The following is a 23,444-nucleotide window of genomic DNA, read 5'->3' as shown; positions in this document are numbered from 1 at the left end:
TTCAAAGCACCATCAGCAACTCCTGGTCTCGATTTGACACACTTATAAAAGAACATAAGAATAGTCACAAATGACAGGAGGCCGTTCGGTCCATTTTGCTCATTTGATTACTGGTACCTCATTGATCCCCAAATTCTAGCCAGCTATGTCTCACAGAATCCCAGAGTGTTACCTGCCAAAGCTTGTCTGGGAAGTTCGCCCCAGAACCCCTCCATTCTGCATATAAATTCAGTCTCCCCTTTTCAGCAAGATTGAAATCCATTTCTTAAATCCTCTGCTCAAGACTCAACAGGTTTCTGCCCAACTACAGTCCTCAAGGGCCTCTGTCCAGCAGATTTCACGGGTCTCTTTAAACATCTCCAGCTTTTTCACTATGTCCAGTTCAGCAAATAATGACTTAAATTATATAACTGACCCTCCAGGAGGGGAGTTATGCTCCTGTTCTTTAATCTATTATGAGGATGCTTCTTTGACAGCAGGACAATTGTTCTGATGTAATTCTTTAGAGAACTTGCTTGGTACAGCAAACATTTTGTTTGTGTATTTGTAAATAGCGTTGTGTAGCAGTAATAGAGCACACAACTGCAGAAAGGTTTTAGTATAGATTGTTTTCAAGAGCCACATACTGCCCTGGATGCTGGGAGGACTTCACAGACGTTCCCAAAAACTTCTTTCCATCGGCTAAGTTTACTTTTGACTTCCAATACAAATTCTACTCTGCAGTCACCCCGCACAGCTAACATAAAAGCAAACCTCATTTTTTGCTTTTAACATTCACACAAATGTTTACCACCAACATAAAAACAGAAGACTGGACCACTGTGAGCACATGACAACATACCTCACTTTGTAACTTGGTATTTCTAAAGGGCAATAAGATCTAAAGGGACAGTATGTGGCTATTCTGTTTTGTTCCTGGACAGTTCTCATCACAGCCCTGATGACCCCTTCTGGTTTCACATTAGCCAAGCTACCCACCCAATCACCTGACTTGCATTTTGTGAATTAGAGCTTTAATCTCTGAAACAAATGGAATGATGCTTAGCAAAGAAAGCCTCAAGCCACATATCTATTCAAGAGGTCAAATAAAGCCCATTTATATGTCTAATAAAGGGGTTAAAAATGTGGCAAGTGAGAGCGCCCCCACATGGCAGAAACCTGAAGACACCAGGGTCCGCAGGACTGGAAGGGGGAAAACGGTTTCTCTTTCTCCAGGCCTCAGTTAAACAGACAAGCTGGCCTGCTTCTTTCGTTCAGCCATTGTTCAGGACCCTGAGCCAGTACCGCCGCGATATGGCGATTGTCGAGAGTGCACGAGCACGCCTCTGATTACCTTGACATCCTCCCACACATCCTTCTCCTCCTTCAGGACCCGGCTGGTGTGGAGAGGGGTCTGTGGCACCTCCATCGATTGCTGGACACCGCCGATCGCAGAACACACGTGCACAAAGAGAACAGAGCAAAAATGAGCCGTCTCGTTTCCCCGGTGCTGCAGGACAGCCAGCTTGCACTGCCCAGCTTCCTGCGCTTTGTCTAGGTCCAAGGGGTTTTGTATTCTGTCTTAGTGATAAAACCCAAGGAGTTTCTATCGCTCCCACACTGCTAAAAAAAAAAAATGATCAGCCGCAACTCGGCTTCCCCTCATTGTTCTCCGCAAAATAAGTGTCAAGCAAAAGGCCTGACCAACATTTTTCATGAAACAAATCCTGGTCGTTGTGCAAATCTGGAAATCTGTTACATCACGTGTTTAAGCCCACCCCCCGCAGTTTTCTTCTTCGCTCATGAAATGTAAAATTATCGGGCTGTACAGCTCCCGCTCAGATGCCACTCATAAAATACAGACTGGACATTTCAGGATTTTCATTTGAAAATCGGGTGGCCCAGTGTGACGCATCTCAGAACCAACACCCACCTCTCCACCGCCCTCTTCTCATGTGGGCTGTGCAGCCCCAGAACAGGAGGTACAAATTCATCGATTTATCAATCTTATTGCATTAGCGCAGCCAGCCAAGGACATCCCCCATCTGCACCCGCGCCACTGTGAGCTACTGCTACACACACACCAGCCAGCGGGCTGAACTGACAAAGCTTGTGACAATCTTACATTGATCCAGGGGTGGTTCATGAACTCCGTTATTGTCATCCTCTGAGTGGGTTCGGTCTTCAGGAGGTGTCTAATTAGTTGCTTTGCTGAAAGGGGGAGGGAAAAGGCACCAAATGATTCACCTGGTATTTTTTGTCCCTCAAGAATAACGAAAGCATTAGCATAAAACCGATGGCCCGCGAACACTGCCCTGCAGCAGCCGAGTCAATTCCCATGAGGTTGGCTTGTCTGTCTGTGAAAGTGCGTGCACTAAATCAGACATGTACAGGGGGGACAATCTTGCCGCGCTCCTCGGTCCCAGCTTGCTCATTCCTGTATGTCAACCTTCTCCTCTTCCACATGTGAGCGCCAGCAATCTGGAACTGTCCCCCCACCCACACAGCCCCCCCCCCCCCTCTTCACAAGAAGAAAACAAACTGATGCCTGACGGCTTGCCAGGCAGGGCAGAGCTACCCAGTGCAGGGCGCTCGTGACTGCCGTGCCTGCTGGGGCTTGGTCTATCTAAGCTCTTGACCACTCCACTGAACCACCAGTTCCACCAACAACTCAGTAATTGGAGCTTTCGGAATGAGATATTTTATTTGACCGATTCAAATTCATAAGCACCTCAACGGCTTTTCCTATTTCGGAGTCAAAATCCATTATAAAAGCATCATTTTTCCAATAAATCCTTTATTCCTGAAGAAATCCCTTTCCTGAAGCTTTCCAGATTTCCAACTCTGGACAGTTCACACCTGGGAGACTGGAACAGAAATGATGAAACTTCTACCGTTTTCATTATTTTCCTTCTCTGTTAGTGTTCTTCTCTCATCTGTTGTTCGACACTGGTCTTCTGTTTTGATGTTAATTTTGACTACGGGGATGGAGGGATGAAGGAGGGAGTTTACTTGTACTAAGGTCAGATGTTCTCGTTCTCCTCCATTTGCAGGCACCATTAAATGGTAAAAGAGTCCTTCACAAATGAGTAGCTCCATCAATTTGCACTCTGAGCTAAAAAACAAAGATCACTGCGGTGACCAGCGACCCCTGACTTGGGAGCCCTTTCTGAACCAGAAGTTACAGTGAAACGGCTGCAATGTGTTTTCTCTTGTTTAGTTTCTGTGGAAACAGCAGCGTGACACTGCTGCTGCATGTCTGCGAGTCTCAGATCCATCACGAGTGGCTGCTGAAAATCACAAGTGGCAGAGCTGAGAAAAAATATTACTGAAGTACAAAAACAGGAAGCCAGACCTGAGAATCCCTAGAATTCCACTCAAGAAATTAGAAAACTTGCAGTTTTGTGTAGCTGCTGGCACCTAGGTTGTGTTACTAGTGAAACTGAAGTCTTCCGGTGCGAGATAATTTGTTTTCAAACTTCATAAATTTGCAAATTTAGGTGACCCTGATTTAAAAAGTAACTGAGTACTACTTTATTTAAAACAACACTAACTGCTTGTTGATCTTTCTAGTAACAGGGAAGCTCTTAAAAGGCACCACACTTCTGCGTTAAAATGTCTAAGTAATGGCTCATTACATACATACAAAACATTCTCTTAAAATTCAGAAAAAAATTGCATCTCAGTACATGAACTACTGTACATTGACCCATGTTAGTTACTAATTAGTGCAATTAGGCAGTTACCAGCTCCTGAAGTCTTGAGAAACTACAGACACACCTAATCTCTTCCTGACCGTAGCAAACAGAAGACATTTTGTCCACTCTTCCCAAAGAGCCGCCCCAAAATCCCCAAGCCCAGGGCACACTGGCTGGCGTACCTTCTTCCGAGACCTCCGACCACTCCGGATTGGGGAACTCATACTGCCCCATGCGGATCCGTTTCTTCATCCCCGGAGAGATGGCCAGGCCGTGATTGGAATAGAAAGGCGGATAGCCACAGAGCCTGCAGGGGAGAGAGGGTGGAAGATGAGGAATGCTTCACAGCACAGGCACACCAAGGAAGCCTTAAAGCCAACAAGACAGATGGGCTTAAAACCCTGCCTTCATTTGCCAACTTAATGTCCTTATGCTTCTGCAAAGGCCATTACCAGAAGGATATCCTGGAGAAGGAATTCCTTTGTGGAATTATGCGATGGGAGGACCTGCATGGTTACCACACATTTTAAGAAAAAGACCTGGAATCACCCATTACTTTGTGTTATTTCATTCCAATACACTTTGAAAATCAGCAATTGATATCAGAGTCTGCACTCTGGCAGTGACTCCTGTACACCCACAGTGACAGCAATGCCCTGACACTGGTCCTGCCAGTCTGCAATGATCACAGTGCCCTGTGGGAGAGTTCGTGCTGGGGGTAGGGGAATCACGTCTCTCACTGATGTCACTGCAAGTAACTGGAGTTGCCGTTTCTCCAATAATTAACACAGCTCTGGCCGACTAATACCAACCCCACCCTGGGGAGACTCTGACAGCTCCCTTGAGAAATCTAGGTCAAGGCTGACTGGTGACATGCCCCTGGCTCAAATCCGTGACCTCTGGGTGACACAGCTCAACCTGTGCTCTGACATTTTATTTATCCTGCCACTCTTCAATCGCCACGCTTTGCCCAAGTTTGTGCTTTATTTTGTAGCTTAATTTCACTACATTTTAATACACTTTTACAGCAATCTGGCTTGATACAGGCAAGCTCCTGGGATTACCCTTCAGGCTCCCAATTCATTCTTGCGAGGATAAACAGTCATAAGTTCCTGATGAAACTTAACTTTACAGCCACACATTTGTCAGTGCAGCAGCAAGGCCAGGGCAGGTGCTGTTCGGTTTTCTGTTCAGGCAAGTACCCTTGTTACTCTCCAGTAATTGCTGGAAAAGCAATTTGCCAGATGCCTTTTTATTATCTTAAAGTAAAGCTTTTTTCCCCCTAAGAAACCAAAGGTAGATGTTATCTATGTGGACACAGAGGTGTAAACAGCCTTTTGACAAACTGGCTACAGGAAGCCCCCTGCTCCTCTCCAAGCCAAAGTTCATTCACTTACAGGATGTACATGATGACGCCCAGAGACCACATGTCACATGACTTATCGTACTTTTCGGGACCAAGAACCTCAGGGGCTAAAAATGAAAAGAACAAAATGAGAACCAAGATTTTCCTTTTTTCTTTTATATTTTTAAAAATTCCAGACCCATTTACAACTTTCTCAAAGCTATTTTAGCCCTTCTTGAACATTAACCTATCCAGAAGAAACACTTCAGTGCATTAGGGAACCATAAAACACAATACAGTTAAAGAAAATCTGAAACAAATTCTTGCCCTTTGCAGGAAAAGGAAAACTACAGCCCCACCCCGCTGAGTCTTCATAAAACAGTACATAAGAAATCCGATCCTTTGTATAACTTAAACTAAAGTCTACGTAAAGAGAAGCATGAAGAAACTTTCGCTCCACATTGGGGACGATTAAACCATCTCGCACACAGGTTCCAGTGCTTCAATGTGCAGCCTTTTGGAGGATTCTTACCCACGTAGTAGGGTGTGTAGCAGGGTGTGGCCAGGGAGTTGTGTGTAGTGGTTTCTTTGGCAAACCCAAAGTCTGTCAGTTTCAGGACAGCATTGGGCCTCTTAGAGGTATACAGCAGGTTCTCTGGCTGTAAAACAGGAAAGGAGACAATCACACCACATTTCTACAAACTGCTTTTCCATACGTTTGCAGTGTGCAGAGGACAGGCCAGGATGTGCCAGCCCTTCTTCGGGCATTTGGAAACCTGAACTCTTGGGCTGGGCCTGCAAGCGAAAGGCCTGTGGTTGGTGTTCCCATGTGTTTGCTTAGGGAAACTGTTAATCAATGACAATATATTGGAAAAATTGAACTCTGTCCCCCTTCCCGACCCTGTCACCACTCAGACAACGGGAAGCTTTACCTTGACGTCTCGGTGTGCAATGTTGATGCCGTGCAGGAACTGGATAGCCTCCCCTATGCTCTTCATGATATCGGAGGCCTCTAAAAGGACAGGGGAAGGAGGAAACTGTATCACTAGACGCAATAGCAAATTATATCCATTAATTTCTGAAATAAATGTACATGACCAGCGTGCTATGCGGTTTCTGCTCGAGACTGCAGTGGTGATGGGCTCTTGTCAGTTGGGAATTGTGGAACAGAATGGGTACAGCACTTGGTAAACCACTGGACTGAGGAGACCTGTACTCAGAGCTCCAGGTGTGGGTACAGCACACGGAGGAGCCTCCATACCTCTCTCAGTGAAGGCCTGGTCCCCTCGGTCCTGAATTCGGCTAAACAGCTCTCCGCCATCCATGCTGCAAAACACGAAGGGAGCACTGCAGTACGCATCGCAGCACGAAGGAGAAGAGGCATCTGAAGCGTCCGTGCAACGGTCACCACATTGCATGGAAACGGAGACGGTGACAAAAAACTTGCATTTCACACCTCTTCCTTGCCGACGTTCACAAGTGAAGGCAGGATATTAATGATTCAGACGCATTTCTACAGACGTAACGTGCCAACGGCACAGAATGTTTTTTGACCACAGAACGTGATAAAGCCAATACTCAGCAGATGTTCTTTAAGAGTAATGTGAAATGATTTGGTTAATCCTTGAATCATCAAAAACTACATTTAAAATAGAAATCTGACAGCATGACAATTAGAACAGACTTTATGTATCGTGTACATTTTCTGTGTTCTTTTCTGCAGAAAAGAGAAAGGTAATTAAAATACATAAAGGCCAATATTGCATGCACAAATGATGCATACATATTTCTAGAAAGCAAATATGCCAATCCTTCAGTCACAAAAAAACATGGCAAAATAACTAAGGACAGTTGGTAAGAGATGGCGTCATTCGTACTCACTAAAAATGTGATGTATTTCAAATGGTAAGAAGAAACCTCTGGTTCTTTAGCTTTATAAATAGACTTAAATAAATAAAATAGTCTTTCCAAAGAACCTGTTTCGTTTTACTTCAATTCTTCAATGTCCCAAACAGTTTACTAGCTCTTCTGGAAATTGCACAAATCTTTACTGTAAGATTGCAGGTGATGAATAAAGTCAGAAAAAGCACGCTGTTAGACCATAGTCATAAGAATTCTGCTATAGCATAACACACCATCAAACCAAACCTTTGTTCTTTTTCTGCATCACAAAATCTTTTGTCTCAAGCCACAACTCATCGGGGTCTGCCAAGTTTTACAATTTGGTTTGCATGACTCATCTGAGGGATACTGAATTTATTGCCCCCTCCACTCCATTTTGGACCTTCCTCACAATCAGCTCCTTAATGACACCTGAAGAAGGCTCCATGGCCAAAACGTTGTGTTCTCTTTCTTCTTTTTTTCAGCATGGAATAAACCTATTACTAGCTCCTTAATGAGTTCATTAGGGGGACTAAGACAGCAATGACGGATCAGGTTACATCCCATGACCACAGATCCTCAGGAAGAGAACCCCTGACCCCTGCCTATGTACACAGAGATACCGCCATCTGTCAGGCCAAATGCATCCTGTTTTACAAGCAGACATCAATCCCATTACCTTGTCAAACAAGCCACAGGATTCTCCTGGGTAACACCATAAACCAACAAAAACCATAGAGCCAGCTTCCCCACCTCTCCAGAACCACGTCAAGAACCATGCTTCAGGAGGGCTGAACACATTGCCACCGTAACTAGACAACAGTGGCCGGAGAATGTATTGTGGACATATTAACTATATAGTATTGCTATCATGTGCCACAATCCTCTCAAACAGTAACCTGTGCTTAACTCAGATATTGTATTTTTATTGTTTGCAAATGATAGACAAATACAACACAACAGGCAATGAAATAACCAATTATTTATAATGTTGTATATTAAACGCAACGTACGTCCGACATCTTTTAACTCTAGCCCAATTTTATGTAAATTTTCAAAATAACCGACATATTGTGGTTTTTATTGTGATTTTTCTAATTTTTTTTTTCACCCCAAAACCCATTTTTTTTTGTTATTCTAACAGCAGACGGCCCAAGTTCTGTCACAAAGGGGAAATAGCTGCTATTTCCTCTCTGTCAAAAAAACTGGCACATATCTATAACCACATGAGAAGCCGGGGCCAGGGTACAGCTTGTTACCTGGGGCAAGCGGGCCGACGAGGAGCAAGTCTCTAACGAGAAAAAAACCACAGCACGTTTCAGGACTTTCGGTATTAATCACCAACGCTGCAAATACAAAGAGCCAAAAAATGCATTTCTGCCTTCATTTCAGTTTATAACTTATTTTTTCACTCTTAAAAAGAACAACAACAACAACACATACAAAAAAATTCCCCCTTGAAGCAGGAAGTCACATTTGGGGCACACTTCAAGGTGCAAAACTGACTGAACACGACAACCGACGCTCTGTCTAGGAGACCCACGCAATGCTTCCAGACCTGGGCTTCTTCAGACTACCACGCCGATTAGAAGGACCTAAAATAAAACAGTTGAACTGTGTTTTAACCCGACCAGGGTGTGAAACCCAAGGTACTGCGGAGACCACCATTCAGAGAAGACCCCCGCCGGCATGCGGCTTTCCTGCCAGCAGCATACAGAGCCTGCAGCAGCGCAGAACACCCACCCTGTGAAATCCCAGCAGCCCGCAAGAGAGACGGGCTCCAGCTAGCCTCCCCCAAGCCCTCAACTGGACGCTGCCCGCAGAGGTTCCACGTCACACTGCAAATGCTTCTTTCAAACCCTCAGTTCAACTTTGGCCCAATGACATTGTGGAATCGCCTACCAGCATTCCAGCATTCCATAAGGGATTATAAGCCAGGTGGACTGAAATAATAAAAAAAACCTGCTTTGCCAGGTTTATTCTGAGCTCATGTCAAACCTATAGCATAGGTATAACAAAACAAAAGAACATTTTAACTTGAACAATTAGAAGACATTTTACCGAAGAACTGGGCAAAGCAACTGCCTGGCGTGTTGCTCTAAACCCAGGGCTGCCCAATCTCCACCCTGGGAGGCTTCAGTCCCGTGGGTTTGACAGGTCGGTTCAAGCTGTCACCAAAACTAGAACACGTTATTAAACCAAAGAAACCGACAATTTTTGGGACTGTCCAGTTAAGATTAAAGGTGGAACAAAAAGCCTACAGATGCAAGAACTACTCAAAACCCAGGCTGGTTACCTCTGTTCTCTAACCTGTGAAGTTGAGCAGCATGCTTTTGCTTTAAAGGGGAATGCAACACTTTTTACAGACTGGGGTTATAATGAGTCGGCAATGGTTAGTGCATTTCAAACCACAATGAGACTACCAAGTAACACGGTAACGTGTACAACCTCCTATTTACATCACAAAAGAGACAAAGTGTCAAATTACACGCAGCACCATACTGCAGTCACTGTCTGCGAGTCAGAGCGAGGCACCGTATCTTCCAATGATGCGAAAGCAGCATTATTACATTGTAAACAGGCTTCAGACCAAGCACATTCTGCTACAATAATAACAGTTAATATATTCATGAAACCGAGACATACAAGGCAACATGCTTTTTCATACTTTAATGTATTACAAAAAAGAGCAACATGCCAGCCGACAAAAATACACTCATAATATCAAGGTTGACAGGGGACCATGTTTCTCATTTGCTTCCAGAGACTAGTGAGCAGGAAGGGCTGGGTTAAGTCACAATTTGTGCGAACTCTCGCTCTTACCTGTTGTGAGACCCACAGTTTCTTGACTGCCTGCGACAACATGGCGACCACATAGTACTTTCACAAAGGTCACGATTTTACACACTTTAAAATCTGTCACATTTTGAGATACCGTTTAATTTATTTTGTTACCGAGATAAAAGAGCCAGTCTGAGAAATTGGAATGGCAGTTCCCCTTTAAGAAAAAACCCTGACAAAAACACTTTTGACACCGTGAAAGTTGCACTACATTTTGCTGCATCCAACAGTCAGATCTCACATCACTAAGATCACTAAGTTGAGGCACGCAGTGTTCCAGAGATCAAACTCAAGATAGACTGACTTATCACCAGGAAATGGGTATAGGCTCCAGTTGTTAAGAAAGGCAGAGAAAGCTCAATTTATACATCTTATCCATCTGTCTCCTTCTAGGAACGGACTGAAGTTGTGTATTTTGCATTTTCTCACTTGAGGTGCTGACATCCTTGATAAAATTAAAATAAGAACTTAAAAACTGGAATGGTTTTATTTAAAACAAACTTATGAAGACTGACCTGTAAACATTAAGTAATGGCATTGGGAAGTCTTGTAATTCCACTAATTTAATTAATATCACAAATATATAATATAATGAATACAGAATTTGAAAAGGATTCAGTGAGGAAAATCTTCACCTGTGATCTTTAAAGAAAAAAAAACTGATGATTTGGATATATATATTCCTTCTGCCAAGCTAATGTGAGTTCACGGAAAATATTTCAGCGAAGAAATGGTGATAAATTCAATTTCCATTTCTTTAAAAAAAAATGAAATTATGATTCACATTTTTACCATTTCCTGCCTTTACATTTCTTTTTTGATTTCAATCTGAATTCTGGTAACATCTTGAATTTTAATACTGTGGTTAATCGTACCAAAGCGAACGAAGAGATGAAAAACTTAAAGCTGAGAAGTGCAAACCACTAGGCTACCCTGCAGACAAGTTTCTAAAAACTAAACACAACCTATCTTCTTTTCCTCTACGACAGTACAACTGCTATAAAATGTTGACAGTTTGATGCTGATGCCTTAGGCCACAACCTTGATCACAGCCTAGGAACTCAGAATAGTTTCTCCATTCAACAGTACAAGGAACACAGCAATCAAAGACAAGGAAGACCGCTAGAGAGATGTGGTTTGAGGAGGGGCAGAAACAACCGTACAGATGTGAAATATGATGCAGTAAAAATATGTGCCTAAATGCTGTTGTTCAGAGAAGAAGGATGTCCTACTATATCAGGTAGCCACAAGCAACAAGACCTTAGTCTTAACAGCTTTTCCCATGGTCAAAAAACGAGGGAGACCCCTACTTCTGCTCAGGAAGACACACAATAAATAAGTGCAGACTGTCAAAAAGCAGACCCACGAAACTTATTAAGCCCCAAAACACCCTTTACTTCATTGGTAGAATTCAAAGCCTGGTCAGCTAAAGAAATCACACCTTTTAACATCAAGCCTGCATCTCACATTGTACTGGAGAGGTATGTGTTAATTGGGAAAAAGTTTCAGTTCCAAAATCAGTTTGGCAAATTATTCAACAACCAAGAGCACAACAACATTTATAGTGCTTTCAATTCAAAACGTATACCGTTCTCTTTTTCTCGGTGGAGGGCTAATGTACCCAGTGGTGAAACTGCATGGGACGGCAGACACTTGACACAATTTCATTTAAGACCTCCCTTCTAGATTTGCCTTATTAGTCAGGCTGCTTGTAAATGAGATTTTTCTCGTCTGTCGTTTAATAATGAGACGTAAATCTGTGTCGCGTTTTGATTTCTGACTTCAATCGCCAGAAAAAAAAACTACAAGGTGCCACCCACTGTTCCAAGACATCCGAGCTGGTGCCACACGTAAGGTTTGTTTTTCTAGCTGTTGTCGGCGTCAGTGCGGTTTTGGCGACTAAGGGACTGAGGTGTTTGAAAAAGATACTCTTCTCACCTGAAAAGGGTCCATTACATCTCGGGGACATTTCTAAACCTCTAAGAAAACATCAGCAGAAGACATACAGAAAGTGGAAACTATGGGGGGAAAATGCACATATAGCTAAGCTATGAAAAGAATATGTAACTCAAAACCATTAAGTTGTCCAGGTTTCTGCTAATACACTTACTCAATTATACCATGCACATTTTTCTTCTTAACCAGTTGTTAAAAAAACACTTTCTTCGGATGCTGTGAAAACAGCCACAGCAAAAAAAAAAAACCTAAAGATCTGAATGTGCCGTGAGTCTGTGGCATTGAAGACGTTCTGACTGAGCGTTTGCTGTAATAGGGCTAGATAAGCAACACCGCTTATTCCTGGTTTAAACACAGGTTTCGGAATTAAATGAGAGAGCGAGCCATGTGTCAGCGCTAGAGGTGACAAGCAGATCGCATGACTCAAAAGGGGTCTGGCAGACCGATTGCTATTCGAACAACAACAAAAAAAAACACTGTACGAGAAAGAAAAAAAGCTCCCACTGCCATTCAGCCACTCACTGGGAACCGGGTATTATGATCTAAGGCCACAGATAGTTTGAACAGAAACTGACAGAAGCCAGAAAACCACAAGGGGAAGAAAAAAAACACGTCAGGGCTTCGCTCTCCGTTAGCTCTAATTTCAACTGATTCAGAATCCGACTGCGCGCAGCCCGGCTGATCATAACTTGCTATTGGGTTTTGTCACGGGGGGCTCTTACAATAACCTGAACTGATTCACTTCCTCAAGCCTGTTCATTTGCAAAACATCGCCCCCCATCACACCTGGACCAGCGTGGGCCCGTAAGAAGCCCCCTCTCGGCAGAGTCCCGCCTGTCCACCCCCCTGGGCTTGCCTGGGTGCTGGATGGGCGTCACGCCGGCCTCGGCAACTCAAGCCCTGCAGCTTCCTGCCCAACCCGAGCCCCCGTGCTGGTCTTCCAGAGAGAACACATCTGAATGATGAATAAAACAACCATTTCATAAATACAGAACCTGCCCTTCGTGCCTTTACCAGCTGCGCGTGGAAACGAGCACGGTGGAGCGCGGCGAGCCGTGGGAATTAAGATCGCGGTCAGACGCCGAGACGTGAAGAGACATGGGCAGGTCCCCGAGGGGCTCCGCTGGAGAAAACCCAAATGTCATGTGCATTTTTGTTTTTCGCCGCCGATAGGAAAAAGAAAATCTGCAACGTAAAACTCTGCGCTGCTGTCAGGCTGCTCGACTGACGGAGTGACAGCGTCTCCGCTGTCATCTGGCGACCTGGGGGGAAGGCTGGTGTCGAGAGGAAAGTGTGGTGGTGAGTTTGGCCCCACGCCAGCCACCGCGGGCCCCGGCAGCCTTGCTTGAGTGACGAAACAGGCAAAGAGGTCTGATTTAAACAGGAAATCTTGTCGGCAAAACAACAAGACACCTGAAAATGCGGGTGGCAATGCGGCACCTGTTCACACAGTCAGGAAAGGCCGGGGTTCAAGCTGTGAACTCTGTAGGGTTTTCTTTGGCTCTGGTTTCACCCAAAAACCGCTTCAGTGATAACAGCCCTCCAGTCACGAGCCGTTTCAATAATCATGTTATTTAATATAATTACATATAATTTTAAATCAAAGGATGTTAAAACTGTAGAGCTGTGGGATCGGTCCAGAGAAGAGCGACCAGACACATTCCAGGGCTTAAAGGAACGCCTTCCACCGACAAGCTGGAAGAATTACACTTTTTCTGTACTGAACAGCAGAGACTGAGAGATTCATATTCAAGAACATTTAAAATCCTCAAATACATAAAAAGTCAACCCGTAGATTTGATCAGAATGAGCAGTGGAACAGTTCATAGTAGTGGAAACTATGTGGACGTGCATTTGAAACTTTAAAACTGAGAACAGGAGGGTTGTCTTACCCCTAGGGTTGTGGAAGTGGGGCCTTCTTTCGTTCGTAACCTTTTAAGATCAGCTAGAGTAGTTCTGGAACAAACTGTGATGGAGGGATCAAGCCAAGTTCAAACTGAAACCAGAAGACTTGCACCTCCTGGAGTAGGATGGGTTGTAGGCGACTGTGGTTTTGGGTGCTGTCCTGCAGGAGGGCACAGACTTCTGGTCTAATGAGCAGAGGAGCCAGCAGACGTAAACAGGCCTCGAGCCCTGAACATCAGGAGCTGCAGGTGTGGAAAATGCCAACCTGCCTCCTGAGGATTTAAATTCAAGGCACCTACGGCTTCGGACCCACTCAGTGCTAATCCACGGACAGCGAGGAGTCTTGGCTTGCCAAAAGGCTCCTGCTGCAGCAGAATCCAAAGCTATACAGGATACGAGTGGAGTGGCTACGCTATCTCTAACAGCTTCAGAGCCAAACAAGCTCTCTCCCAGTCACTCAGATGGGCTGGAGGCCTACCGCTCTGCCCATCTGCGAGTCCGTCTTCTGGTTTCGGTCTGAACTGAGCACCTCGGTTCACTTTTTTATCTCGGTCCAATCTCTCCATCACAGTTTGTTCCAAAGCCGTTTCTGGCTGATCTTTAAGGTTGGCATCACGACCTTCAGCCAGAGACTAAACACGTCAAAAAAAAGTTGCAAGACTGGGGAGGGGGTCGATATTAAAACTCCCATTAGAGCTTCAACTGTTATTTTACAATGAAATGAAACAAGCTCGTACTTAAAGATGATCAGCCGGCACCCAAGGTATAATGGACAGCCCACTGCACTAGATGTGATGAAAACCACATAATAGGGAGTTACAGTAGGTACAACAGGCTGCCAACACGTTCTAGACTGCATGTGGTTTTCTACGAGGAGGAACCCCAGAGTCACCTGAGGATCACACCGCCAGACGCTTCGTCTCGTACATGACCTTTGATAAGCCATGAAGCAGCGGCCCCAAAAACACACCGCTGGCGAGAAAGTCAAACAGACCTGCGGCTGCAGGAAAGAAGGAAAGGGGGGCTTTTCCTTCTCCATGATCACAGAACAGGAGAGGGGTTTCGGGCACTGGGGGGGCCTTTTAAGATTTTTTTTCAAAGCAACCAACTTCTGATTTCATTTAAAAACATAACTAAAAAAAATTCCAGAGGAAGCCCTGATAATCAGTTTCCTGTCAAACAACTGTGAAACGAAAAGTTAAAAGAAACGATAAACGAAATTAAAGACGGCAGAATCGGAGAAGGCCGCAACTCTGCTTTCCCAGATGGTGGTTTACTTTTCTTGTGAAATGGTCATGATGGGAAAGGCTGCCGAGATCCAGCTCTCGATTTAAAGCGAAAGGCACATGGCAGAGAGTGGCGACTACTGCGAGGTGGAGAATGACTGTACCCAGCCTGGGAAGTCAGAACTAGACTGTAGACCCAAAGTGAGGCCCCAGCGCGAACTGCATGAGAACTCCGCGTGTAAAATTGTTGAAAGAACGCCCACCCCAGACTTCAAGATCTCCATTTCCTCAAAGTCAGTGGTTTTCCTCAATTCAAAGAAAATGAGCAAAGGAGGACTGCCTCCTCAACCTCATCACAAACTAAAAAAAGAAACCGAAATGCATAGTTAATTAATGCTTCTTGGGAATACAAAAAAAACAGGTAAGTGGTTTCTTATAGTCACACCTGTATGCTTCACTCAGCAGCCGCAATGCAAATTTTAAACTATGGCGTCTCCAAGCACACAAGGAAAATATTACCCAGAAGACGAGACTCGTCAGACCACTGCTTATACTGCCTGAAGCCTTTCACTTGAGTGCTCTCAGGATGGTTTGGGTGAAATGTCTGCAGAACAGGCCCCTGGAATGCACTAGTGTGCAGCCTGCTGACTTGGATGAAGTGGTATTTTTACATCAGGCGTCACTTCCAGGGGTCAGATGGACTCCAGGGAAAGTCCGCAGCGGAACCTGCCCTAGATAGAGAGCTGACCCGCTGACCCCTGGACAACCAGATCCCCTGCCAGGAAACCACTGTACTTCAACAGAGCTCCACTGACCAGTGTGCTGCCAGGACCAGGCAAAAACCACTGTGGGACGGAAGTATACCGTTAATTACTGCCAAGTGCACAGAGGCCAGCATTGAAAAAACTCGCAAAATAACTTAAACCTCTCTGGCCCGATTGACAAAGTCCCGGGTTTTCCCCCCATTGTTCAGGTCTGTGCTGTACACAGTGTACGACCTGTCCCTCCTGAGGGGTCAGCGCACGGACACAGTGTGCCACCTCCGTTTTTAATTTTGGCACTGTTATAATTACCCTCTCCACCCCAGAAACGCGAGACTGACGCTCTCTAGCTTTTCGGATTTGCATACTGCTCAGACCTAACTTTGCATAGCACTATGAAGAAGCAAGGTGTTTCACTCCAAAATCACAGCTGGGCCAACGAGCTTCTGAAGCTGTGTAGCGCCCAGTGAAATGGGCTTCGCGTTACTCATCAGACTTTCAAAAAGCCGTTCTAAGTTCCCTGTGCTCTCCAGTGCCATCTTAGTAGAAACCCATTTAATAAAATACTGAAAGGTGCCTGACCCTGCCTCTGGGCGGTCCGAACAGGCCAGTAAGTGCTAACAGTACACAAAATTCATGAGCAACTCACGTAGCGAGAAGGAGTGTGCTTTATCGGGCCCTGATGCCTACAGCGTTCTGGATACAAGGCAAGTCATTCAAATGGGAAGAATTGAGTCGGGCCCAATCCTATCAGCCTAACACAGTGATGTTCAAGTGGGGAACACACAGAATCCTACTGTGCACTCACTGCCTCAAACACCAGGCACCAGTGACCTCTCCCCTAGAAGCCAAGAGTGCACTTTCATAACCAGACTTATTTCTGCATTTCTCAAGAAACTTCACACTACCTATGGTTCCTGTAATGTGTGTAGATATAGGGTGTGAGTATGCGGATGGATGAGAAAACACCAAGAGTTGTTCCACCTTGCAAACCTTTCGCCTGATGGAACTGATACCACTGATACCATAAAGCTTATGCATAGCCTGCGAATCAGGAGCTACAGAGCCAGGAATTTCAGGAGGGTGGGCTGAGCCATGCCCCTGCAGGGCAGGAGCTGTCAGTGATAATGTGATCATTCCCAAGCCGGATTTACCAGCTCTGTGCAACCTTTTCATCCACAGCGGCACCTCCTGTGCACAAAGTGCTTCTTTACAGGTCTCTCACTGAGCCAACAGGCCCACCAAGACGGCGACACCTGCCGGGCTGCCTGCTCACATAAGACCCTGTCTAATGGAGTCACGACCCAGCAGTCTGGTCTGTCAAGACGACCTGCGTGTACTTCAGCGCCTGGCCCAGCGGAAAGCGCGTCGCACTGCCTTGTCATATTACTGACAAGTGTGTGGAGCCACAATAATGGATGTTTTCTTTCCGCTGCAGACAGAAGCAGGGTGTTTCTGCATGCGTGGATGAGAGAGACAGAGGGTGTTGACAATTCTGTCTGCATCTGCCACGGCTCTTATTCCAAGGCTGCATGTTTAGCTGCTATGCTGTTAGAGCACACAGGCCAGTTCCTTCATGGCGGCCCGTGCAAGCTGGTGCTGTGTTTGCAGAGCACCGTGGAGCAGTTGTCTGGGCTCTTGACCCTTTAGAAAGGGGCTTTGCTCCTGCTGAACCCTGCTGTACAAACATGCACCTTGAAAAAAAAAACAGTGCCTCAACAGTAATTAGTCACATTACAGACTTCTTCCAGAAAGATGTTCTAATTATGGCACTATGCTACCATGAGCACACTGGGGGGGACACAGGATTTTTCGCTGGACTTCCCCACGCAGGGTGTGGGCGTGCAGCCTGAGCCGAGTTACAGCTGCGGAGCCCGACGGGGAAGGGGCTGGCTTTTTTGGGGGGCACCTACCACTCCATGACGATGAGCAGACACTTCTTGCTCTGGTACAGGTTCTCGTAGACGTCCACAATCCGCACGATGTGGCTGCAGGGGGACGCCCTCCAGTGCAGCTCCACCTCCCGGCGTGCCTTGGGGCAGTCCTGCAGCATCTGAGAGAGCGCCGATGGGGGGTGGGGGGTCAGAGAGAGACGGCAGGGAGGAAGGAGAAAGGGGAACGAGAGGGATGGGGGAAAAGAGGAAAGAAAGAAAGGAAGCGCAGAGAAAAGGGAAGGAAAGAGGGGAGAGGGGAAGAACAAATGATTTTTACTCCATCCTGGGTGTCTACACAAAGAGGTACTTGCTAACCGTGTCTCAGCAGGTGATAAACAGCCTACGAGCCGAACACTTCTGCTGCAGGTTAAGATGTAGCTACACCTGACGACGCACGGCAGCAACAGCACGAAGAAACGGGTGCTGACCGCCCCCCTGTGGCGAGAGCTGGGAACTGCCACTCCAGGTGCTGACCCACATCTTTGCTTGTTTCCAATAGAATGCTGCCATCTGGAGGGGAAGAGCAGGAGTCACAAGCTCTGGCCCACCATCTGTTTCTATTGCTTGACCATAAAATAAAGTCTGAATGATTGTGACCAGCTTGGCGAAATCTGATTTAAAGCCTGACAAATGTTAAGCTGCAGTTTATTTTCCCAGACGATTTTCAGCTGCTGACCAAGCTTTGGGTCATTCATGTTTTCAGCTTCGGACTCTCCGATCGAGACCACAGGCTCGGAGCAAGCTCACAGTCAGGGCTTGCTGCACCTCTGACTGAAAAGCGCATTTTTTCTAGTGCTCTGAACAGCTGAGACACCCCTTAGTGTTATCTGGGATACAGTCTGAGCCCCTAACCCTCTGCAGGAATCTCCTAACTCTAGTCTTCACACCCTAAAATCTGATGAGTCAGGTGATAAAGAACCGGCTGCCATATCTAAATATAAAAGCCCTTTATACAATTATGAGCACATACTACTGAGTGGCTGTGAGAATCGGAAACAATTCTGCCAGTGAATCCAGCATGAAAGAAGTGAAAACACCATTTGACCATGGAACCACTGACTTATTTTTCCAAACTAAAAACCGTTTTTGTTGTTAGTTATTTTTACGGTCCCTTTACAAACACATTTGACAAGAAAAATTACCCGAAGCCACAAACACAAAACGGGCTGCCTGTGACGTATCTCATGCTGCCGAATTTGTCCGAAGGGTCAGGGACGGAGCGTCTACACTGCTCCAGGGACAACTGACCACATCCTGGTAATCATTAGCTGCTGTCAGAGCAGCTGGACGCCCCTAGTGGTTCACATACTGGGAGACAGCCAGGACGCTATTAATAGCCAGCAGTCCTGAGTGATGACAGGAGCTTAGCAACCCCTAGAGACAGCCGAGGGGCCAGCGCTCTGTGTGTTAATCCACCGACACGGGAGATGGCTACTCACTGAACTGGATAAAAGAAGGAAAGAAGTGCACTCCGGTGAAGGAATTACCAAACGTACTTCAGAGCACTTGGAAAAACCCGACCAAACCTTACGAAAACCTTGTGCAAGAGAACTCATAACAGGCACAGGCAAAGCCAGGAGGGGGGACAACATTCTGGGAGACAATTCCCAGATTTCCCAAGGAAAAGAAATGCTGGACTGAAACAGAGCCCAGTCTGTCTGACCACCGTGGGGCTGAGAGGAGGGAGGCAGAGCAGAGGCCAGCAGCAGCCTGCTCATTGCCCACTTCGATCCGCCCTGGACCAGAGGCTGACAGGTGTCCTAAACAGGCTCAGATGAAAGAGGAAAGGTCACGTCCTCCGTGCTGTTGTGCGGAATTTCTCAACAAACTTCTACTTGGCACATTCCCATACTAATCCCAGCCTGCCCCCCCCCCCCCACACATCCACACAGTTCTGGGGGAGGCCAAGCACGAGTTCAAAAAAAGGCCAGTACACTCGGCAGCTGTCCCTCATTCGGAAGTGCAGAAATACCCGCCTGCCCGTTATCGCGCTGGTCTGAGCCCCAGATAAGAACTGAAGAATGCACCCACTACACCAGCAGGGCACCTCCACAGAACCCAAATAAGGACATCAGCGTTCACTGGTTATAAAAAACCTTCCCCACGCAGCGCAGACCGCAGAGAGACCCGGGGTCACCAGCACCCCACCACACCCCCTCAACCTGCACCCGCCCGCCCAGGTGCTGTCACTAAGGGCAAAGGGGAGCCACCCCATCCACAGAGCTGGGGGCTCCTCTAACCCGAGCCCAGTCGCGCCCCGAGAGTCTTCCGGTCAGCCGGCCGCACTCCTTCAGTGGCGGAGAAAGCAACAGGCTGTTCGGACAACCCGACCACACCATCACACCTCAGGTGAGGTTTAACAAGATGTTCTGCAGGAGAGCCGCACCACAGAGACAACATTCCAGAGCTTCGGAATCTCTCCAGCCGGGGGGGCAGGGTGTGTATGTGGGGTGTGGGGTTGTGTTTTTCAGATTATAAAGTCTTCAGATGTCAGAAGTTTATCACAGAAGTTTCGTGAAATGTCAGCATTACAAATCAGGCTACTTGTAAAAACTTGTAACAGTTTGCAAGGTCCCCTGTTGGTACCATCACAATATTAACAGGGGACGCAGTCGTGGTTTCACTTTTTACTCAGTGAGGGTGTGACAGGTTTCCCTTGCCTTTTAGGGACACTCTGGACAGTCTCGGAGGTCTATTTGAGAAGCACAGTTTTGAGGTTCATCATCCAGGTTCTCCACCTACCAAACTCACACTGGGTCACATCCAGTAAAATGCTGGCGCTGAGATCGTGCCGACAACGAGAATACGCTTCACACTTTCAAATTATATAGCGCAAAAGATTTAGAGAAAACAGCTGGAGATTGATCAAAAATACAGGATAAGGGCCCTGCGCTGCTAAAACCAGCCTTGGCCTGCTTCTCGATGGAACTGGAAAATTGTTCGGACACGTTCTTTACACAAACAAACTGCCAGCGCGTTAAGGAAATGAGAAAGTTATGTTATGTTCGGTCGGCCCATCTATCCCACTGAGTAATCAGGAGCAAACCGATCCAAGGATCTCATCCAGTCTTGTCTTGTATTTCAACACAACGGCTGCAGTTAGAAGAACCGCAAGATCCGACCCACCACAATCAGGAACGTGACCGAGAGACCGGGCACACTTCTCCAGTACTTGAATAACCAGTGCTTTTGCGCCGAGCTGGAGGACAGCAGGCAAAGCAAAGCGCTCACGCGCCGTCATGACGCCACAGTGGAACTGGGCAGACTGCTCTACACAAGAACCGGCCAGTCCTGGACAGGCTGAGCAACCACTTTCACGTGCTGCAAGAAAGTCTCCGTCGCATCAAACGCTGATCTGTGCCAAATAAAGGAAGGGGAGAAGGGTAGGCGATTTCAAATAATCACAAAAGTGATTTTTCCCTCTTCTCTGCTTTTAAGTGTGCCACAGAGAAACGGGAACTCTTTTCCTTCCCCAGTCTTGCGGCGGGATGTGTTGTGCACACTCTGCTCTAACCTAAACCGCTATGCATTACGAGCAACGGAAGGAATGTGGCTCCCCGGCCTCGTAAGTGATACTCTGGCCTGCGGGGCTGCCGTGGAATTCTCGCACTGTAACCACGACGACGGGCCGCATTCCAGATGGAATCCCGAACCCCCAGGAGTTCCAGAAGAGGGCCAGAGCAGAGGCAGAGCTGGCATGACACCTCTGTGATTATTTTCTCGTGCCAACGCCACACAGCGGCACGCGCACGCTGGGCCTTAGCGCTCTGGCGGAAGAGCGGAGCCGGAGGCTCTTACTGTTTTTAACGTGGTGGCGGTGACCTCAACCCCTCTCCCCCAGATCGTACCGCTAGGCCGTGGAAGATGGGAAAAGCTAGGAGTACAGGAAATGGATAACTTGTCTGCTGTCCAGGAAAGTGGTCTTGAGTAATTTTCCCCAAGATAAAGATCTCTTTTTCTCAGGATGTCCTGTGCTTCAAAATACTTAAGGTTTTACTCCAAAATGACAGGTCTGAACAAGTCCTGAGAAACACTCAGGATGCCGTCTGCCTTATGGCAAAACTTGCTTCACTTATCCTAAAAGCATTTAAGATTTCCAGATTTGCAGGGAAGGAAAAAAATCCATATTAAGTTTTGCTGATGCACATCTGTGAAACCATTTAATACGAGCAATTTTCTTCTCTGTATATGAGTGAATTGTACAATAAAAAAAATGCACTGCAATACATTTCTCTGCACATTTACCCTGAGTACGTTTTCATGAGAAAATCAGTATTAAACTGGCACAGAGCATAGCGTATTTACAGGGGATTATTCAGAACTGCAGGGAAGTGCTACACCTATCCAGGTAGGGTAAAGGTCCATCATGATAAGCCACTGGAATGTGGAAAACACAGGGCTCCCAAGCCAGCATTCAACACAAAGACCTCTAGCTTGGCTTGAGCTTTTTCAAACCTCCAGGTTAAACCCAAGACAGAGAATAATCAGAGCTGTCTCTGAAAAACCACTTCAAACTACTCATGTTGGTTTTCAAGTGTCTTGGTATCCACCTGTGAACTTTCCCCACCCCTTAATGACACAGAGCACCACAGGGGGAGTCAGAAGAATTTGAAATTCCTGCATCAAGCGGTGAACCCGCTCACTTTTCATGAGAACCGAGACGTCACCTGCACAATTACGCACGGCACTTTCCCCTTTTGGCTTTGACAGGACTATTCATCCGAGATCCCCACTCCTCCCCCTCAGCTAGGAAAGCCTGAAATGGATCAAACCGCTACAAAAAGGGAATCTTGTCATCCTGGAGTCTGTCGCGGTCAGCGGGCAGATGGACTGGTGCTGCCAGCCACGGGCCTCTCCGCCAGTCTCATTTCGCTGCTGGGGCCTGCCTCCCTGCTACTGTTCTCCCTGTAATTGACACCGCTTCGAGCCGACTGCTCTCCGGCCTGACCGGTGTCCCCCTGCGGCCAAACTCCCATCACGCCTCCCTCACGCAACGAGGTGGAGTGCGCGCCTCCCACAGCACGGAGAACAGGGGCAGTCAGGCATGTGTGGGTACCTGCCTATCTTTTTACATGCGTCCCATTCAACTGCTGTCTGTCCAGCCCACATTCACTCAAAACAAGGCAGCAGCTACTCAAAAGCACCAGCTTATGGGTGCCTGCAGCTGGGGAACACTCGAAATGGCTCCAACTGCTGGGCAAAAGGAGTCTTCTCTAGACATCACCGAGGTCGGCTCTGTAGCCGAGCACGTGAACACAGACCGGAGCAGCTGTCGACCCTCGTGAGCTCCTGGCCTTGAGCTGGGAAGGACGCGCTGACAGGCACAAGCCTGACCCAGGTCCCCTGCTGCAGGACTGAGCGAGAGACCCCCCCCCAAATCCCTAAGAACAGTGGCAGGCTCCCCCTCGACCCTCCCCCCCAGGACCCTGCTGCCCGTGAGCCCCGTCTCGAGGGCAGTCAGAGCCCCGGGAGAAGCCGGCAGGCGTGCAGGTCTGCTGCAGCCAGAGGAAGACGTGAGGGAGAAAGGAAACGAGAATCTAGGGCAGCGCAGCTGGTCTCGGCGCGCAGCAGGAACTTGGTGTGCCCAGACAAGAGCCTGCGGGCGCAGGAGATGACAATTAAATAAGCGTCGGCTGCTAACAAGACAGCGAGCGCCCAGCCAGGCCCAGCCCTCCCAGACCAGCAGGCACGATGAACATCTCCGGGAGCTGAGGAGCCCTAATGGGCTCGGTGGAATAGCCTGCAACAAAGCTACAGATATGAAGAGATAAGGCTCCGTTTCCAAGTCCTGCAAGATCTCAGCATTAAGTCTGTTTTTCTTTTAACTCAAAATCAGGTCACTACTTTCCACTATCTGCTGTTTTTCCCCCCGCAAAAATTCTAATTGAAGCAGAAATTTTAAACCCTGCAGTTCTGAC

General features: G+C 46.9%; 1 protein-coding gene across 1 annotated transcript in view; it reads right to left on the bottom strand.

The window, feature by feature from the left end:
- The window catches only part of LOC102692535 (MAPK activated protein kinase 2), a 52,095-nt gene that overhangs the window by 2,851 nt on the left and 25,800 nt on the right, over positions 1 to 23,444 (bottom strand). The window contains exons 2-9 of the mRNA XM_006628566.3: positions 17,506 to 17,645; positions 6,284 to 6,348; positions 5,955 to 6,034; positions 5,555 to 5,681; positions 5,075 to 5,150; positions 3,860 to 3,984; positions 2,105 to 2,190; positions 1,334 to 1,414 (exon numbers count right to left, since the gene is read on the bottom strand). Of these exons, the coding sequence (XP_006628629.1) occupies positions 1,334 to 1,414; positions 2,105 to 2,190; positions 3,860 to 3,984; positions 5,075 to 5,150; positions 5,555 to 5,681; positions 5,955 to 6,034; positions 6,284 to 6,348; positions 17,506 to 17,645 (780 nt within the window). The remainder of the gene's footprint in view (positions 1 to 1,333; positions 1,415 to 2,104; positions 2,191 to 3,859; positions 3,985 to 5,074; positions 5,151 to 5,554; positions 5,682 to 5,954; positions 6,035 to 6,283; positions 6,349 to 17,505; positions 17,646 to 23,444) is intronic.

The sequence above is a fragment of the Lepisosteus oculatus genome, chromosome 5 (genome assembly GCF_040954835.1).
Source record: "Lepisosteus oculatus isolate fLepOcu1 chromosome 5, fLepOcu1.hap2, whole genome shotgun sequence".
Lineage (NCBI taxonomy): Eukaryota > Metazoa > Chordata > Actinopteri > Semionotiformes > Lepisosteidae > Lepisosteus > Lepisosteus oculatus.
Note: the sequence above shows the minus strand (reverse complement) of the source record. Positions and strands in the feature narration are given on the sequence as shown.